This window comes from Xiphophorus hellerii, chromosome 12 (assembly GCF_003331165.1).
Source record: "Xiphophorus hellerii strain 12219 chromosome 12, Xiphophorus_hellerii-4.1, whole genome shotgun sequence".
Classification (NCBI taxonomy): domain Eukaryota; kingdom Metazoa; phylum Chordata; class Actinopteri; order Cyprinodontiformes; family Poeciliidae; genus Xiphophorus; species Xiphophorus hellerii.
Genome location: NC_045683.1, coordinates 25,731,299 through 25,750,798, shown reverse-complemented (window position 1 = coordinate 25,750,798; position 19,500 = coordinate 25,731,299). Strand labels below are relative to the sequence as shown.

Sequence of the window (19,500 nt, the reverse complement as noted above, 5' to 3'; positions counted from 1 at the left end):
TAACGGGCTTAATTATGCAACAGTTAAATTGCATAATTAGGCTTAAATATTTGAAGCTGAAGTACCTCCTCAGAAATGTCTCCAGTGAATCTAAGCCTAATTAAGGTATGAATAATGATGTGCAGTAGTTCACTTGACAGAATGGAGATGCAAGCCCGTCAATCTCCTGTTTGTTGCAGGACATTATTTGTAAATTATCTTTGCCCTGCCCATACAGTAGGCAACTCAAGCCAATTTGGGAAAAAAACAAGCTTTCAAATGCATATGAAATTTAACATATATCTTCATTTTACTTCTGTCTTTAGTTTTACATAGAGACCAAACGGGCGTCCAGATAGAAGAGAAAGTTATTCAGGAGAAAATTGTCGGCATGGTGGTGGAAATCCCCGAGGGACTGGCCCCTAAGCTCCCTGCAGACCCCTGTCCTCTTCCTCTCATCACCGTGGCCACGCCGCCGAAGCCAGCAGCCCCCCAGCAGGGCGCCGGCCAGACCCCGGCCAGCGAGGGCAAGAAGAAGCCCGAGCCCCCCGCTGAGGTGATCGAAGTGCCCAAAGCTTTGCCAGCAGAACGAGCCGAGCAGAGACGAATGCTGGTGGAGATGTGTGTCCGCGTTCTGGTTCTCTGCCTCAGCCGCTTCCCTCAGCACTACAAGTCTCTCTACCGCCTGGCCTACTTCTACACCAACAGCAAGACTCATCAGGTCGGTTTACTATTACACCTCTCTGCTGCATCCCTGCAAGTATTAAGGGTAAATATTTGGGGACAAACACGCTAAGATGTGTTGCGAATTTATCGTTACACTGAGCAGGACTGGTCATTTTATTTATTTCTTTATTTTATTGGACCTGTGAGCACTGCAGTGATGCACCGACTTTGTTGGCTGTAAGCCTCTGTGGGCAGAGGTGTGGGTGGTTGTGCAGTCCTCCATCAGCCAATTTGGCATAGGAAGACTGCATTGAGCTTTACTGTGATAGCAACCTTCTGTCAGCATTGTGTTCAGTATATTGCAGCTCCAGCTAGGCATGTCGCAATAAATCAATTAATCGAAATAAATTAAAACGAGGGCTCGATCATTTCAATTTGTGTGTTTCTCTCGTGTCTCTCTCACACAGACAGGATGACAAAAGGTTTCAGTCTGGTGGACTGGTCTCACCTAGCCCTCTCTTTTTAAGGACAGTTGTGTTTATAGAGACTTCTGTAACCATTTTATTTGCTATGTTGCTTGTTTTGTTTATTTGGATATTTAAAATGTCTTCCAGTTCCAATGTGAAATTAAAAATTACAGTTTATTGATCTTTGAGAAGGTGTACTTGCATTATTATGCCATGACATTACTTGAAAAGCATCATCATTAATCACAATAACTTACCATCCAGCGAAATATATCGTGACAAGCGTAGCTCCGGCTCATAAGAACAAGTTTGACCATGTTTCACAGTCGGCTCGTTTGACCTTTCTGCTTCTGTGGCCTCCAGTATTGCTGTTCAATTATTACAATTATCCTCATTTTGTGCTGCAAAAGGAAGTTTGATAAATTTGTGCTTTCTAAGCTGAAAGGGAAAGGCTTATAGTTTATGTAATTCGTTGTAACACTTCTTTTTGGTAAGGTTTTTCTTTTTTACAGTCAGTGGAGTTTTCAGCAGTTCAGATGAAAGCGAATGTACCCTGGCAGGGACTTGATGACAGCCATTTGATGTGTGGCTGTTTACACAGGTTGCCTTAGCCGCCCTCACAGCGCCGACACGTCCAGCGTTAAAAGCCTCTTTGCCACTTGCGCTCTCAGAAACTCTTCTGCTCACATTGACTGGCCGTTTTTAATCCTCATGCGGAAAAACGGCAGCGAGGGGAGTCTTTGGATTTCTGTGCCGTAGCGTTCGGGGGACGGGGGGGAAGATGGCACCAAGTGGCTTTGGGTCGCTATCTTTTCAACCACGTCTCTCGTATCCACACTGATTTGTGAGTCACAGTGCTGCGAAGAGGTCTGCGTTTTCCTGATTGCAAATGAGCAGTCCTCTCCTCTTCTCATTTAGATTTATTGGGTATTCATTTTTTGTGTTTGTGTCTGTTGGTGTGTGTGCGTGTCTGTGTGTGTGTGTTTATTCAAAGTATACATGCAAATAGATGTCTCTTTTTTTTCTTTCATTTATTTTCCATCACAGAACCTACAGTGGGCCAGAGATGTGTTGCTAGGAAGCAGTGTCCCATGGCAACAGCTGAAGCACATGCCAGCACAAGGACTTTTCTGTGAAAGAAACAAGACAAACCTGTTCAACGTAAGTCTCGTGTATGGCTTATTTGAAGTCATTTCAGGTCACTACACTTTGTTTTTACATTTGAGCCTTAATACAGTTCAACACTTCAGGAGTTGAAAATCCTAATTTCCAAGTATGAAAAGCTGATATTAAAGCTGGAGTAGGGAGTTCTGAAAAAAACATGGACTTAGCCTGAAAATTTGAGCAAACACGCCGTACAGGTCCCTCCCTCGTGCTCTCTTCTCCCTCCACAGCGAAGCCTGGCGAGAACGCCATGAATTAATTTTCCTGTAAAGCTGTTTCTCCTCCATTAGCACAGCTGTAGCACAACGACAGACTTGAACAACACTGCTTGCTGTACAGGAGAGAGGTGGGAGCATTGCGTTCAAGAGCGTGATTGACGGTGCTAAGAGATCTCTCTTGGCTCTGATTAGTTATTTCTAAACAATGAAGGTGTGTTTCTGCAAATGGCAGTAGGACAACTGGGAGCATCCAGAGGAACTTCATTTTTATAACATTCATGAAACATGCCTTAAAAGAAATTTGATTGCATAATTTAACACCTTGAAATTGGGCCTTTGTCTCTTTAAGAACCTTCTGCTCTTACTGACACTTCCCCTTCAGCACGTCGGCACTAAATCGCCTCTCTTTCAAGTCTTTATTATGGTTCTTACCAGCGTTGCATTAAGAAGTAGCTCGTATAATGAGCCCAGCTGATGTGCAGTTCCACCAGGTGTTTGCTAATTGCTGCTGGCCAGTCTGAAGGAGCAGAGTGGGGGAGGAGTGCTCTGTAATTCTGAAGCTCGGCTTGGAAACTGCATCTCGAAGGTGGCGCTCAGTTCCACCACTTGTTTTGCGCAGGGAAATGGTTGCCATGGGAGATTAAAGGAGTTTTGCATGCATGAAAGAATTAAAAGCAAAACTCCAGGTATGTTTTTGATGAGGAAATAAAATAACACGATGTGAAAACTGCCCTTTTAAATCAACTTTAATCCATAGAAGCAGTATGATGCGAACGTCTGGCTGTTGTAGATGGCTAGCTTGTGTGATGCTTTAAAAAAACTCTACAGGTGATGAACCAAGGTTCTGTGATGTCTTGTGTCAAGGTTAGCATTTGTCTACCAAGGCTATTGCTTGTTTTCTTCCACAGTGCAGCGTGTGTGTGAGATCAGTTGGTAACTATGTTATCCTTAGAGATGTGGTTGTCATTTGTTTCTGATGTTATGACAGACTGGATCTGCCCAGGTTATTTAACCTACTTCTGTGTCTTAACTGCTGGGATAAATGCCAGCTCTCAAACGGCCGTCTGAGTCTTTCACCACCAGAAAGATTCCCAAACAGTTGACTCGTTTGTTTTTGTTGGACTTTCATTTCAGTGAGAGGAAAAACGTTCTGGGGGTTTCCCTTCGATCAGCCGTCACATACTGTACAGCCGACTGACAGCTCAGCCCAACCAGTAGGGAGATGGGGTTGTTTCTTCATGCTAAATGGGACTAAAAATATTTGTGCACAGTCTCTGACAGAGAATAAAAAAATAGTTTGAACCATTACAGATTTAAACCACTATATTCTAAAATGGCGCCTCTCGTGGTGGCAGTATGTTAGAATAGCTTTGTTTTGCATTAACTCTGATTTGCTCTTTTTGTAGACTTTTGTTGGCTCTGGTGGCCTTTATTTAAAAGTAGTCCGACAGGAAAGAGGGTAATGACAGAGGGGGCAGACATGCGGCAAATGTCACCAGGCCGGGAATCGAACCTTCGACTACTGCCACGAGGACTAAGGCCTCAATATGTGGGTCTTGCTTTGCCTCTGCGCCACCACAGCAACCCCAACCATAATTTTTTTGGTTGAGTTTGTTGCATGTTTGGACAATTAATCCCTCTGGTTTTGGACGTTGTGCATCTTCATAGATTTGTCCTTTTACTTGTTTGACTTCTGGACAGTTGCTATAATGTCTAACTATGGCAACATAGTATTGTTTTTACTACTGCAAGCAGGTGGTTAGCAGCTGTAAAGCTCAAACAATATCTAAACTATGACCCCAAATCCCAGAGGACTTGAGGAGGCTTCATGGATCCAGAGCAGAAGCAGAGAGAGAAGGAGGAACTTCAAACCCTCTTGTCCATCGATCGTAACGCGACATCTCTTTAAGGAGGGGCGGCACAAGAAGTTGAGGTGGATTAGCAGAGTTTACCAACAGCTGACGATGTCATCCAGGACATTTTGTTGTGACATATTGTCTCTATAAATTTGTTGTTGGCATGCCATCGCTGTTATAAGATCAACAGTCTTTAGTCAGAGGCTTCTTTTTCAGATTTGTTGCATAACTGACTGCCACTGGAGATCCTTCCTGCCCACAGCATCATCATCCACGACGCCTCTTTGATATGAGTTGCGACATTTAATTTCCCTTTCAAATAAATAAATGTTGAGTTTAATTGAATGATGGAAAATGTATTGCTTGAAAGTCTGCAGAACTCTAATATACCTTCACACCGGAACCTGACCTCTTCTTTTTCTTGTTGGAGTTGAATTCAACCATGTAACCTATTAGAGTTGTATTTTCCCCTCACATATGATCCCCCTGAGGTAATCCCCCCGTCCCAAAGGATTAGTGGAAACAGACACTTCTTTATTTGTTGTAACACAATAGGAGATTGTTGAAATATCTGCCTCTCAGAATAACAAAAGCAATGTCGAGTCACTAGAGCTGCAGTTTAAATTATTAAATCATTGTTCTGCATGTCAGTATATGTACGTTTTTCACTTGACATTGACACTTGACATGCATTTTTCATCTGTTCCTTGTGTTAACCATCAGAGCCTAAAGACCTCATTCAGTCACTCTCTTCGGTAGCGAACATTCGGTTTGACGTAGTTGAATCTTTGGGCTGTTGAGCGAAATGTTGATTTCGTGGAAAGCTCCCGGTAACAGACTGTGGATTTGATGTGGGCCGGGTCTGAGCTGGAGGAGAACTCTGCCATGCTCTGGCTCCCACTGGGTTCTCACGGAGCCCCTTCTGGATGCAAACCTGCCACCGTGGCTCACCAACTGTTTGAGCTTTACCGTCCTCTTTGAACCAACCCCACTGTCCCAGCCATATTAACATTTAACTGGGATCCAACACACACATTTTCCTTTGTTCTAATATGTAGTAGATATTACAGAATCAGAGTTTCTGTAAAATTTATTTCCTGTTGTTTCTACACATGAAAACAGGACTAAAACCAAACAAAGTAAATCATAATGGCAAATACCTATTGAAAATAATACCTGTTATTTCTGTTGACAAATAAAATTAGCTAATGATTTTACTAGTCAGATCAATCAGTTAGATCGGATTATAATCAAATATAACTGTAGTCGTGTAAAATGGCACTAGAAGTTCTAAATTATTTTCCATTCTGGGATAAATATTTCCTTGAGATTTAAGCAACATAAAGTCTTCTATGATTTCTGGGGGTTTTTTAAGTTGCAGGAAATGTAGTCTACTGGAATTGACAACTAAAGTAAAAATACATTTTAAAAGTTAGAAGATTGACTGAAACTAAATCAAATGTGTGAACAAAATCCCAAATCAGATTCTTTTTTCTTCTTTCTTTCCTTTTTTTTTTATGCAACCCATGTCCAACTATTTTAGGGCTGATCTCTTCACCCAAAGAAAAAAAAATCTGATCTGTGCCGCTTCCTTATGTAGTAGTAAGTTGGATATGTATTTGATAGTTTTCAAAGCGCCGGCAGTCCGATCAGTCATGTTGCATCTTATGTCATTGACGTGAGACATGCATCATAATTCTGTGCCAGCAGAAGCCAGACGTGATAAGTTGGGACGTCAACAAAGGCTGACAATTTTAACTATAAACTTATGAAAAAATCCTGTCAGCAAAGCGCATCACGTCACAATCCCACCACTCCTGACTGTGACTGCACATCCAAACAGACTTCTCTACAGAAGTTTCAGTCAATTCTCCAACAAAGGACATTGCTATTATTTGTAATTCTTTATTAGCTTCTCTCTTCTCATGATCTTGAGACAATACTGTCGGCTCCCGTTGCTGAATAACTTTAAAATCGATCCATAGACGACTCCGTCCATTATTACTCCCGTAAAACGTTGCGCTTCTATGTGACATCTACATTCTTCTTCTACGCATATGGGTCGCCTTGGGGTCATAATCCATTCACATGGATCTGATTGCGGTCAGATCATTCAGTAGCATGAACGACTACCCAAAAAAGAAAAAAACAAAACACTGCTTTGGAAATAAGAAATCCAAACTAGACGACCAATAAAGGTGATTCTACAAAGTGTGGAATCACTTTTTGTATTTGTATTTCTTAAAAAAAAATAGAAAAACCATGATATGGGTCATTTTGGTGAGTAGGATCTTGTCGTAACCTGGCTAAAGAGACTCTTAGAACTCCTCACAAGAGGGTGAAAGCTGCACACATTGTGTCATCAGACTCAAAATACTGTGGCTGCAAAAATGCAAAAGACTTTCTTTGATGTGGTTTGTTTGTCCCCTTTGGGCTACGGTACTGACATGGTGTCACAGTGAGAAGGAAGCCTCAATCCACTAACAGGTCACTTTTGAACATCAGAAACTCTTGAACGGTAACAAAAACAATCCATTTCTTATTTCCACGGGATTTACTATAGATTACTCTAAAAATTCCTCACCGTAGCTTTACTTCTACATCCCCAAATGTAGGTTACGGTGGCCCACATTGGCCTCATGGTTTGGCTGAGTTACACTTACTGGGGCCTCCATAAAGTAACCTACATACTGCTGTAACAAAATGAGCCAAACGTGGCTGTGTTGCATTATTTATAAAGGATTTCTAGAACTGGCCCAGGTTTATCTAGCCAATAAACATGTGGGTGATTTATGCTTGACTAAAAAACGTAATGCTGCCTCATATAAAGGTGAGGTAATGTCAATATTGTGATATCTGGAGCCTTTGGTTTCTATTTCTGTACATTTACACGAGCAGGTTTTTTTTTAAAATTATTATTTATTTTGCCTTTCACCCTTAACAGATGTTTGTTTTAGGAGTTGAATTGTGCAGAGTAAATGACGCATAAAATGTGCAACAGGTTTTGAAATAATATTCCTTTCTTTTATTTTCTTAAAAGAAAATGGGGAATTTTGACAAGACTGTATAGAGGGTTTCCACATCCTTAAACGTCTTAAATTCATCATTCAGAAATTAAGACTCGAAAATGTCTTAAATTCTTTTTTTTTCTTCTTCTTTTTTCCCTCAAATGAAGGTGGACTTAAATCAATCAGGTATTAAATTTTGTTGTGGCAGGAATATTTAGCCTCATATGTTTTTTTTGTTTGTTTACTTTCTGGCGAGACTTTGTGTCAGGCAAAAGTTATCTTGACATCTTGATTACCTTCTGTGACTTGAGCCGATTGAGCTCAAGTCACAGAATGTGGATTTGATGTGGGCCGGGTCAGAGCTAGAGAAGAACTCTGCAGCTCTGACCCGCAGAGTCAGAGCTGCAGATACACCCTTGCTAGCTAGCTGTTTTTGCTTCTATTATGAGTAATTAGAAATGTTCCGCTGCCTACAGCCACAAACAAACCCCAAACATTTCAGTTTTTGCCAATCTTGATTGTAATACAACAAAACCTCCAAACCACCCTCTGTATTTTATAGTTTTTTCTGTCTTAAATTTCATTCAAGGTGGCATTACAAAGGTCTTTAAAAGTCTTAAATTTGTCTTGCTAAGACCTACAGTTACTCTATTCAGTTGTAGTGCTGAGTTTATTTGCAGAGATTTAAAAAAAAAAAAAAGCATCAAAGATATTATTTTTATGATGTAATCCCGAGACTCTTTTTGTATTATAGTTATTCCCAGAAAGGGATGAGGCTTACTGAATATGATGCGTGACTCTCGAGCCGTTTACGACTGTATTGGAGTCGTCCGTGTTCTTTCACTTTTACCTCGTGCTTCCTTTCCGCACACCACGCACATACTTGCATCTTGCTTCTTACATATTCTTCCTCCCACCGGTGTTCATGCTGAGAAAATGGATGTCCGTTTTCTTTTTTTTTCTTTTTTTTTGATCAGAATGAGCCTTCTTAGACAATTTACCTGTGTCTAGCAAGGCCCCCCCGAGTCTTGTTACATTAGCTGAACCCACTCCTCAGGAGGGGGAACAGTTTACTCTTGCATTACTCGCTGCGGTTTGACGTGTGACTCAAACATTTGTGTGTGTGTTCAGCTGTGCAATGTTCTGTAGGAGGAGCCTTACTAAGGAGAACATTGTTTTGGTTTGATTTTTTTTTTAAGAGAAGAGTAATGGTTCAGTGAGTCTATGTTGTGGAAGTTGATATTTGGATTTGCATGTTAGAGGGTTTTTCCTGGCTGCCGGCATGCATTCCTTTGCCGCCGTTTTACTCCGTTTAGCTGGTGGAGACTTGTTCTTTCACTGACACAACAGGAAGCAGGAAAAACAAGGTGTGTTTACCCCGTGTGTGTGCGTAGGGGTGTGTGTGTGTGTGTGTTGGCCAGCTGGAGAGGCACGAACACAGTTAAGAGGAAAAGGTGAGGGCTGCTGTCCTGCGCAGCTACTGCCGCTAAATGGAGGATTTAATTTTCAGAACATTTTGATTGTAATGTTTGTTTTTTCCTCTTGTTGTACTGATTAAGCAGCTCAGAATATATTTTCCTTTAGGTCTGTTCATGTTCTTTTCCTGTTGCTCAGTCTACAGGTTGATCACGCTCTCAACCCCACCCCTAGTTTGTTTTTTCCCCTCCACTCCTCTCTTTCGTTCTTTCTCCTCATTACTCTCTCTTTCTGTCACTCCCCTGTTGGCGTGTACGCGCGTGTGTGTGTGTGTGTGTGCGCGCATATGATGTGGGTGTACACTAATGGGAGGGCTTTTCTCCTCCAGGCTCCGATTGGCTGGCAAAGCCCACAGTGATTGGCCCTTCTGCTCTATATAGTGGGAGAGAAAGAAATGGAAGGGGAGGGGAGAGGAGGAGGAGGAGAGAACTCCAGCAAGCTGGGGTCAGGGTAGAGCGCAGCTAAAGTGCGTGGGCGTTTTTGTTTTGAGATGGCAGGGTTTGAAATCAGGAGAGGATCGAGTCAGCTCGTCTGTCAGCGGCATCCCGAGCTCATTGCCCCTGACTCCGCTGCTGTTTCTCGTCTTGCCAAGGCAGCTGCCATTCTCTTTTTCTCTTCCTCTTCTGCCATGTGCAGCTGTGCTTCCCTCCTTTTCTTCTCCTCCTCCTCGGCGGCTCCCGCCACCCCAGCACCCAAACGCAACCCGCCACTTGCTCTCAGAGCGTGAGCCTCTTGGGGGGGGGGGTTTTGTTTTGTTTTTTTTCTCAGCGTGGAGGCGCTGCCAGGGCTGCTGGTGCTAGTAGGAAACTCTCCAAAAGAGTACTAGCACAAGCGCTTTCTTTGGTGATGGTGAGTTGCTTTTTCTTGTGACTTGCGCAATATAATTCCTGTTTCTAAGCATGCAGAGCTGCTGAAGAACAGGTTTGTTTGTGTTTTTGTTCTATCTGGAGGAACTGGGAATCTTGCTGTGCTTTAAAGTTGCATCTCTAAACAGCTTTTGTGAAATTCTCGTGACTGACTGAGCTGCAGTTGTTGGCTGCCGTGTAGGTGACTGTTCTGCTCCAAGGCGAATGTACTGAACAGTTTGTGCAACTTTCTCTCTGCTCGTCTTTGGGCTTCTCCTGTCATCAGCGGCGTGTTAAAACACGATCAGAACAAGTAGATTGGGTCAGTTGGGTTCTGGATGTGGCTCCAGATGTTTGGTGGTTTAAGGCTTGCAAATGACGAAGTTTAACTTTTATGTTGTTCATCTTCAAGGAAAAAAAAATATATATATATGTGATGGTTGCATTTAGTTGAAGTGTTTGTGATGAATTATTTTTGCCAGATACATAAAAGTAAAAGATGTGTCAGAGTTTTGCTGCCAGTTTTTCATTTCTCCGTTTTTGTGGAGGTTTGACCTGCTGATAGAGATTGGAGTCTAAACAGTTTTCTTTATAAGAACATCTGAAAAACAGTGTTGTTGTTTTTTTTCATTCCCTTTCTTCTACAAACAATCATTAATTTATTCAAATTCACAGCAGATGCAACATCACACCCCGAGTGAGAAAGCATTTGCTTTAAAAACCATCTCTAGCATCTTAGCTGTTAGCACAGTTAGCGCTGACAGAGTGGCTTGCATTAGTAAAACATCAACCTCTGTGGCTATTGACTAGAGAGTAGAGATGCGTGATATCAGAATGATATTAATAAAATTGCAGTGGTGATGCTAATTATAATTAATGCCCTTTTATTTTGTCTTTACACAATTAGGAGCAGCTGAACTTCATTCAACCGCTCAACTATATTATTGCTGTGAAGTGTAAACTTGTGATGACTTCAAAGATAATGTACTGCCAAAAATCTCTTTGGGTTTATTTGCACACACTGTCATTGCAATAACAATTGAGATTTATTATCTTATTCGGCTCTAGTACGGATGTAGATTCTTATCAGATTTCTAAATTCAACATGACTCTTTACAGATCGAAAGACTAAAAGTGAGCAATTAGCTGCATTAGCCTACTTGCTATCCACTTAGTCTTGCTCTCTATTAACATGGAATCAGCGCGTCTTGACATGTTGTGGAAAATACTTTTCTTTTTTACTAAGCTCCTTACATCTTACTGCCAGTGAAAGTGAAAAATTACTTAATTCATCAGTAACAAGTTCCACACCAAAGTGTGCAGCTTTTACAAATTGACAATTCCCTAACTGAAAATCGATTTGATGTTTTCTCGTTGGCTAACATCATAGCACGTTCGCGTTTAAATGTTTGACTTTATGATCTTTTAAAAAAAACTACCAGATTTCTTTCTTGCAAAGAACCTGACAGTGTTTCCTCTTATTCGCTTCGCGTCTCGATCCCAGTCTGATGGATTCGTGATGCGTTGTTATATCCGTGCCAAAGCTGTCACCGTTTATCAAGCAGCCGAGATTTTTTTTTTCCGTCCCTGACTAAAAACAAGTGGAGGGAGGGGGGGGGAAGAGAGATGCTTAAAATTATTGCAGTAAAAGTCTTACAAATCTGCTTTAGCTGGTGGGTTGCAGAATAATCTGGGTAAAGCCACGGCTCTGCTTTCCCTAAAGAGATTTGTTGTCATTGGATGGTTCTCTGATGAAGAGCAACTCTTCCGCATTAGACATGTCTTTTTAAGTGCTCCCTGAACCCCCACCACCACCCACCGAGCTTGTTCCTCTCTTGTTAGAGGCTTTTCATAATCTGTACATTGAAAGGGTAAAAACCCTTCCTAAAGCTCTGCTTGATTCCATCATGTAACAATAACAAATCTTCTAATCAGACGGGCTTTAGTCCCATATTCTCCTTAGGAGTGTTTTTGTAGACATCTGTCAAAAAAAAGGAGCTCAGACCATATCATAACATAGCTTTTTGAGAGAGAGCAACAGTTTATCATTGAGAATTCACTTTAAATTTTTCAAAGCGCAAATGAAAAATAAAAGTTTAGTTACTTTTTTTTTCCCCTCAGATGACTTTCTGTGTTTTGTTCAGATAACCCGATCTGACGCTTTCTTGCTTCGAAGGCTGTGAGTCCGTCCCAAGGATTTGTCTTTGTTGCGTTCCTCTCCACTGGCTTTGAAAATGTCATCTGACAATCTGGAGTTGTCTGTTAGGGGCGCCCAGCTCCCTCTTGCCTCCAGCAGGAGCGGATGGCGCCATCTCATTTGTTTAGCCCCATCCTGATACTGTCATCTCTCTCTTTTTTCTTTTTTCTTTTTCGTTTCACACACATTTCTCTGAGTATGCGGCCTGAGCTCTGGGACACGTGCTTTTTCTGACTGTAGCTCGTTCCTCCGCCCAAGCACCATCTGCACTGGAGTCGGTAACTTCAGAGGACCTCGGCCCGCCTCGGGTTTACCTGCTGAGAGGACATGTGCTCTCTGCTAAAGGGACGCTTCCATCAAAAAGAAAAATCCCTCATCAGTTCTTGGCAGCTTGTCTGCTGGTTTGTTACAAGTGTTGGACAGAACCGGACACTAATGAGGCTGCCTATCATGTGTACCTAGAGAGAAAGTTTCTCCCAATTCCTCTCTTTCCACCTGGTGCAGGGACCAGATCGTCCACAGTGTCTCCGGAGGCCTTTCTGTCTCCTCATTAGGGCTTCTTTGAATGGCGTGAACTTCACTTGCACTAGTTCTCCCTCCTTTCAGCACTACTTTTTTTTTTCTCTGTCTTGTTGCTAATTGTTTCCATGTGTCAGAAACTCCATTTGTGTTAAAGGCAAAGAGGGGGCATGCAAAACCAGGCTCAGATTAAGGAACATGACTGTTTTTTAAGTATTTACATAACTGGTTTATTTTATAATTAGCATCGGCTTGATATAATCATTAACGCCCACATTCATGGTGATAAGGAATGAGGATGTCCCAATCGGGGTTTTTTGTTGTTGTTTTTTTGTCCCTGATATCAATCAAAGATGTTTAGCAATGGGGAACACAAAGTAAAATACTGGACACTGCATATTCAGTAAAACATCACATTGCAAACTATCCAGTATTACATGGTCTACACTGTGATTTTTGAAGCTCTCGTGACATTTTAGACAACAGTCACTCTTTGTTTTCTTGATGGTAGCAACATTTCTGTAGGTCAGCCTCAACATTTCCTGGTTTTAAAAACAGATCATTTTTCCTGAATCACCAAAGACATTCATTGCTTTAAGCAACCTGTCATATCTGGTTCATTATATTTTAGATGCAGTTTGTTGAGTGTGCTGCTTGCCAATAGTATAATTTAGCCAGTTTGATTGGCTAGCACTGCCTTTGATGCCCACAACATGTATTGATCGATAACCAAGATACTAAGATTCAAGAAAAGGGACAGGACATTGTGTTACACCCAACGTCAAAGAGCAAATGTGTTTTGATTGAAGTAGTTTTAGTTTGGGTATCACAATGTATCGTGAATGTATCAACATCGCATCAGTATGTGGAATATTCATATTGCAAAAGCCTGTTTGGAGTGCAGGTATTGTTGACTATATTCAAAGAGTTACGAACTTGTACTTTACATATTAGTCAAAGTTTGACGGCAGGCTCTCATGTCAGACAGAAATATCTTTGGCCAACATGCTAATGATTGCAGAGTCATGGAAACACAGTGAGAGGGAGAGAGAGGAAAGAAAGTATATCACACCTGTTACTGTTATCACAATACAGTGAACCCTCGTGTTTCGCGGGGGTTGCGTTCCGAAAAGAACCCGTGATAGGCGAAATCCGTGAAGTAGTTACCTTTATTTTTTTTACAATTATTATACAGCATAATTAAATACTCTACATTGAAACCAACGAACAAAGCCTGTTTTCAGGCCTAAGCATTTTTTTTAAACAAATATAACTCTTTCTTACAAATAACTACAGTAAAATAATCATTTTAATCATCAATACAAAGTACAGTAGGACAAATTGTAACTCGCGTATTTCTCTGTTCCTCTGACTGCGACGCTGCGGCCTGACTCCGCTCTCTACTGTCTTTTTCTTCTGAAGCCTGTGGTGCAGGTGTGTTTTTTCGAGAGAAGAACATAGTTATTATCGGTAGTTGTTGTTGTCGCTCTTTTTCCTTCTGGGCAAAAACATTTACCAAAATTTGCCAAGCTGTATTACGTATATTTAAATTACCGTAACGTTATTGGCACACAGGTAGAGAAGAAGCGTGGAGACTGTTTAGCCAATCAGGACGCAGAACACAATGCACTGTGGGGGAAAAAACTCCGCGAAGCAGCAAGGCCGTGAAAGGTGAACCGCGTTATAGCGAGGGTTCCCTGTACTTAAAGATATAGCTGCCATCAGAAAATTGTCTAATATCTTACAGTGTTCCATAAAGACAAAGATGTTTTCGCCTATTGGCTCTTCGCAACTACGTTTTCTTCTACTTGCTCAAGTCGGGCTAATTTGTTTGTGAAAGTAGCATACCTAGTTGGGGTTCATAGACAGCAGTATTTGCAGAAGTTGGAAATTGCTAGCTTAGAAAGCAACTCATACCTTCTCCCTCCTAATGTGTTTGTTAATTAAATCTCAGATTTTGCCTGAATTTACTCCACATGATATATACTGCTGTCAGTAACAGCGTTTCCCATTACACTGGAGCAGATTTAAGTGTACAAAACTTTAGATGTTTACCTTTCTTTCTTTTTCATACACAATAGGCTACATGATGGTGGGGATCAGACGTGTACCCGCTCCATAATGCAATATTTGACTGTATTCCAGACAATCAAATATTACTCATGAAGTATATGAACATTAATCTTCCTACCTTGTAAAAAGTGTTTGCTGCAAATTTGCAAATACACCACGGATTATAGCACACTGTGACCATTTTTACAGGAAAATAAACTAAGTAAAAGCAATATTCTTAGGAGTTAAGTTTTACGTTTTACAGGAGCTAAGGGGCGCATTGGTTGTTTTTCCGCATTCAGAAGCCCATAATGTTGCAGTAGTCTGGAGTGCTATGCTAACATTAGCATGTATCCTTTCTTTTTTTATATCATTTGTTGATAATTAGGCTTTTTAAACTGCAGGTGGGATTTCAGAAAAAAAAGTTTTTTCTCCTTGCTTGGTAAATTTATTTGTTTTCTTACAAAATATCAGATGCCACAGTCATAAATTGTAGTGACTGCTGTTTCAATTGTTCTAAAGATGTTGGTATACCTGAACCATGTAATCTGAGCAAAGCATAAAGACCAGGTCACATGACATAGGCCTTGCCTATCCTCCTGATTATTTAAAAAAAAAAACCTTATCCAGGGCAATGAGCCCATACCTGGGATTGGATCAGGACATCCATAGTAAGAAATTTTAAGTGGAAATGTTTGCAGCAACAATGATGATGATGTAACAGTAAAACCTAACATCCTGCTTTGCATCGTGTCTCCCCTTTCTCCCTCCTCAGGGCATCTGGCGTATTCCGGTGGATGAGATTGATCGCCCAGGAAGTTTTGCATCTCATATGAACCGCTCTGTCGTCCTCTTGTTGGAGGTGCTGTCTCAGCTCAAGGATCACAACACACTGCTAAAAGTCTCTTTCATGCTACACAAAAACCCCGACCAGGGAAAGTAAGGACACCACTTGTGCGATTACACCAGTTTAATGTGATGTTTAGTTTTTTGGCTTCGCAACATCTCTTCTCATTTTCCCACAAAGGAAATATTTACGGGATGTCGATCGCCAGGTTTTGGCCAAGAGTGCATTTTTCCTAACTGTAAAAGTCCTGGAGGACAACCTGAGCAGTCTCACGGGGGTAAGAAGGAAGGAACGAGTTGCAAAACGCACCAACAGCCACGGCTAGTTTGTGGTTGCAGACGTCCTGCATGCTCCTACTTCATGTTTTGACAGCTTCTGCTTTCTTTCAGGTGTCTGAGCAGCTGCACAAAGCGCCCGCGCCCTCCCTGGGGGAGATGACCACAACGGACGCATCCAGCAGGCCCGGCTCCGACGACAGCAAGCATGTGCTGCCTAAGAAGCCCGGGCTAACAGAGGGAGCGTGCGTCTCTGACACTGGACCCAGGGAAGCCTCACAGGCTCAGCTGACCTCGCTGCCAGCGGCAGCAGATACAGGGAGTAAAACTCAAGAGGGCTTTCCTGGGAAGCCAGAGACCGCCGGGAACGACGGGAGCAAAGCGGGGCCAGACGAGCCGATGGAGATGGAAACCTGCCTCTGGAGGAAGCCCTCTACCACCACAGACTCTCAGGGCAACCAAGCAGAGACCGAGGCCTCCCTGAGCGGCTCGGAAGCGCAGCAGAAAGTGACTGAAACCAGCCGGGCGCCGCCGGAGCTGTCTCTGGAGGAGCTGAGCATCAGCTCGAGACAGCAGCAGCAGCCGCCATCGACGCTGGCAGCCGCACCAAAAGTCACTGTGGCTGCAGGTGCGACCGATCAGGCCTTACTACGAAAGCCAAACAGGAAAAGGAAACTTATAGAGGATGTGGAGTCCGGAAAAACCCTACTGCTTGATGCCTACAGAGTCTGGCAGCAAGGACAGAAAATCATGACCTATGACCTGGGGCGCATTGAGAAGATCATGTCCGAGACGTATATGCTCATAAAACAGGTAAACCTCAAAAATGTCTCCTGTGTATGCATGAACATACTCTCCTCTGTTATTTTCTTGTTTGTGCGAAGTCATTCGTTCTGAAAACGAACCCTCTGTACTCGACTTCAGTTTGTCGGGAAACCCCTCTACTAACAGAATTAGTGACAAAAGAAGAGGGACTTTCCCTGATCTGCGTTTTCAGGGACTGCTACAAAGCCCCACGTGTGTTTTTTTTCCTCTCTATAACCTAAATTCAGCCTTTGTGATTTCTATCACTTTGCTCTTACTCCTTCAGCAGGAAACTGAGTCTATAAGCATAGCTTTTTATGTATTCATATCATGAAGTTTCATTTTTAAGCAGAAATAACTAGGTCACATCTGTGCCAGACATGGGCGGGTTTCTGATATCAAGGCAAAGTGAGGTTTTAGCTGCAAATATTTAGTCATCACAACAACAGTGTAAGCAACATGCATATCATGAAGACTGCAGTAAGTATTCACTAATTATTCCATAAATGCAAAATCTCTGCTTGTAAAATATCTGTGTGTCATTATAAACTTTGATAAGATAAAGATAAAGATTAAATAATTTCCCTGCTGGGATGAATAAAGTAATTCTATGCGGTATGGTGGGAACGTCCTTGACCGTTAGCAAAAGAAGCAGCTTGTTCAATAAAATGCTGCTGGTGACATGTCAATAATTCTCCTTCATTTTCTGAACACACCTCCCGTCGCCTGCGGGGTTTTTTTTTTTGTTTGTTTGCTACAATCTCAAAGCAGAAAAGATTGTAAATGGCAACACTTTTTAATTATTTCTTATTTATTGCAAGTCATGCCAAAAATAAATAAATAAATAAAGATGGGAGTTCTAAAGTACTGCTACGGGTAAGTCGTGTTTCTGTCAAATCTGGAACGTTCGTCTATAATTATGTCCAGTTGAAACCAGAGGTTTTCTGTTATACATACGCTCTATAAGAGACTGCAACTATAACATTTCCTTCAACAAACAAACTCTGCCTTAACTTATCCAAATCATGTCTCCTAAAAGCACCTCCTTTATCATATCCAGCCTTACAAACTGTGAATACGTTGTAGTCTGCTGCCTTTAATTCCTACCATGCTGCAGGGTTGTTGTTGTTTTTTAATTCTACACATCGGTGCTACTATTGTTTTGTTTTGATTCACTCTTAAGGTGACGATATAAAAAATAAAACCACGGTGTCACGTGTTTCAGACAAGGCAGCGCTTCCTGCTATCAAACTGTCTCGGCTCGACAGGTGACAAATGTCAGTGACTCACTTTTTGCCAATAAAGGGGTTTAGCTAGACGTCATCCATCCACGCAGCTCTGTCTCGTAAAGAGCTGGGGCTGGAAGCTCCTGGGTGTAATCAAACTCCGTCTCTTTTAACAACATTGTGCTGATTCTTCATCCATCAAAAGCCACGCTGCTTCTCCAAACTCCTCTTAGTCTGACTCAGTCTTGTAAGAGGTTCACTCACTCCATAAGTCCCCTTAATGCGTGTGATTTTGAAATTTCCCTTCACTACAGCAATTTAAAGAATTTCAAACATTGACTGTCTGGCGTGGAACTCGTTTCTTCCTCGATAAATATAACTGTGATTGGGGGAATAAATCGAAATGAGCCACTTAATGGCTCTCGTTGCTGCCAGAACATTTTTGCTGTCTGGGCTTTGTTACGTGAGGCAAACTCCCCCGAAGCTCCCATCCCCTGGAAGGAAAATGGATTCCTCTTTTTTTTTTTTTGAGAACCGTCCAGCTGATCTAAGATTTTAACAGAAGCGGAACATGGAGCCTGCGTTGGCTGTGTGTAGTTTTAACAGCGAGAGTCTGAAAGGAGGCAGACGTGAAATCGAGAAGCTGCCGCATGCGCAAACTTGACTTGGCTTAAACAACTAATGAAGTGGTTTGAAAAAAAAAAAAAGAGAAAATGCTCGGAGAGGGAGGGGGGCTCGGAACCTGTGCAAACAGCCTGTTACAGGGAACATGGCCGCAGTCGGTTCGTATTGCTATTGGGTCTGCAGCATTGTGCCGTAGCTGAGGCCACAGACCCTGGTTTTTGTTTCTCTTTTCCAATTATCAGAAGCTTTGTTGAAATCCTTCGGGTTCTGATGCACAACGCGATCCTGTTGCTCCGTGCTAATGCCCTTACCCTGCCTGTTTGCCCCAGGTCGATGAGGATGTAGCTCTGGACCAAGCAGTGAAGTTCTGCCAGATACAGTTGGCCGCCTCAGCACAAAGACAGGTAAGGCTGAGTTTTTCCACCAGCTCTTTATCTCTTCAGTTCCTTTTTCCACTGAGTTAGATCTCCAACAATAACGTTTAATTCCCACCTTAAAACTTGATTTTAATATGATACTGATCAGTACTTTGGAGGGTTTTTCATTCAGTGTCTGATTGTAAATGGATGAAAAGCCAAACAAAGAATTAAAACTGCTGGGGTTTTTTTTTGTTTTTGACAAATGTAGTTTATGTAGCTATCCTTTACATAATCTACATTTATTGTAGAATAATATAGTCCTTGTTTAGTGGTCCTTATAAGTCCAAAAGTTTTTGTTCTAAACCGAAGTCTGAAATTTTGGTTTAGAGCGAACAGCTTTGCTGTTGAGCATTTTGTTCCATGATTTGTGGAACTAAAAGAAATTAAGACGTGATTACTATTCAACCAATTAAAAGTAAGAATTTTGTACTCTATGTTCAAAAAGTTTAAAAACTCAAGGAAAAAGGTTGAGGCATTTGTGTCTGGAAAGGAATGTGATTTTGAAAAATAAAATAAATACATGTAGGAACCATGTAAATCTGCCAGGGTTATGGATATTTATATTTTCCATATATCCATATTCTCAGTTTCCATTGAGAATATTTGCACATCCAGCATGTTTCATGAAAGAGAATAAAAAGGCAACTTTGCGGTGGTACGTTGAGCCTTGCTGTTACCTGCTGAAAGTCTTGCTCTCTCTTGCTGTCCGACAGCCTGAATGCACCGGAGATATGTCTCGATTATACAGTTTCATTTAGTACGCTTCTTTACATCTTTCTCTTGATTTTTGTTTTCTGACCGAGGCGAAACTCAGCTGATTCTGGTCATCAGCTGATTTCCTGGTTCGTCTCAGTCGAA

At 41.8% G+C, this 19,500-nt stretch overlaps 1 protein-coding gene across 4 annotated transcripts in view; it reads left to right on the top strand.

The window, feature by feature from the left end:
- The window catches only part of cabin1 (calcineurin binding protein 1), a 52,263-nt gene that overhangs the window by 23,835 nt on the left and 8,928 nt on the right, over positions 1 to 19,500 (top strand). For all 4 annotated transcript variants that reach the window (XM_032579490.1, XM_032579491.1, XM_032579493.1 and 1 more), the window contains 6 exons: positions 306 to 700; positions 2,160 to 2,273; positions 15,223 to 15,386; positions 15,475 to 15,571; positions 15,684 to 16,382; positions 18,553 to 18,627. In XM_032579490.1, coding sequence (XP_032435381.1) covers positions 306 to 700; positions 2,160 to 2,273; positions 15,223 to 15,386; positions 15,475 to 15,571; positions 15,684 to 16,382; positions 18,553 to 18,627 — 1,544 coding nt within the window. The remainder of the gene's footprint in view (positions 1 to 305; positions 701 to 2,159; positions 2,274 to 15,222; positions 15,387 to 15,474; positions 15,572 to 15,683; positions 16,383 to 18,552; positions 18,628 to 19,500) is intronic.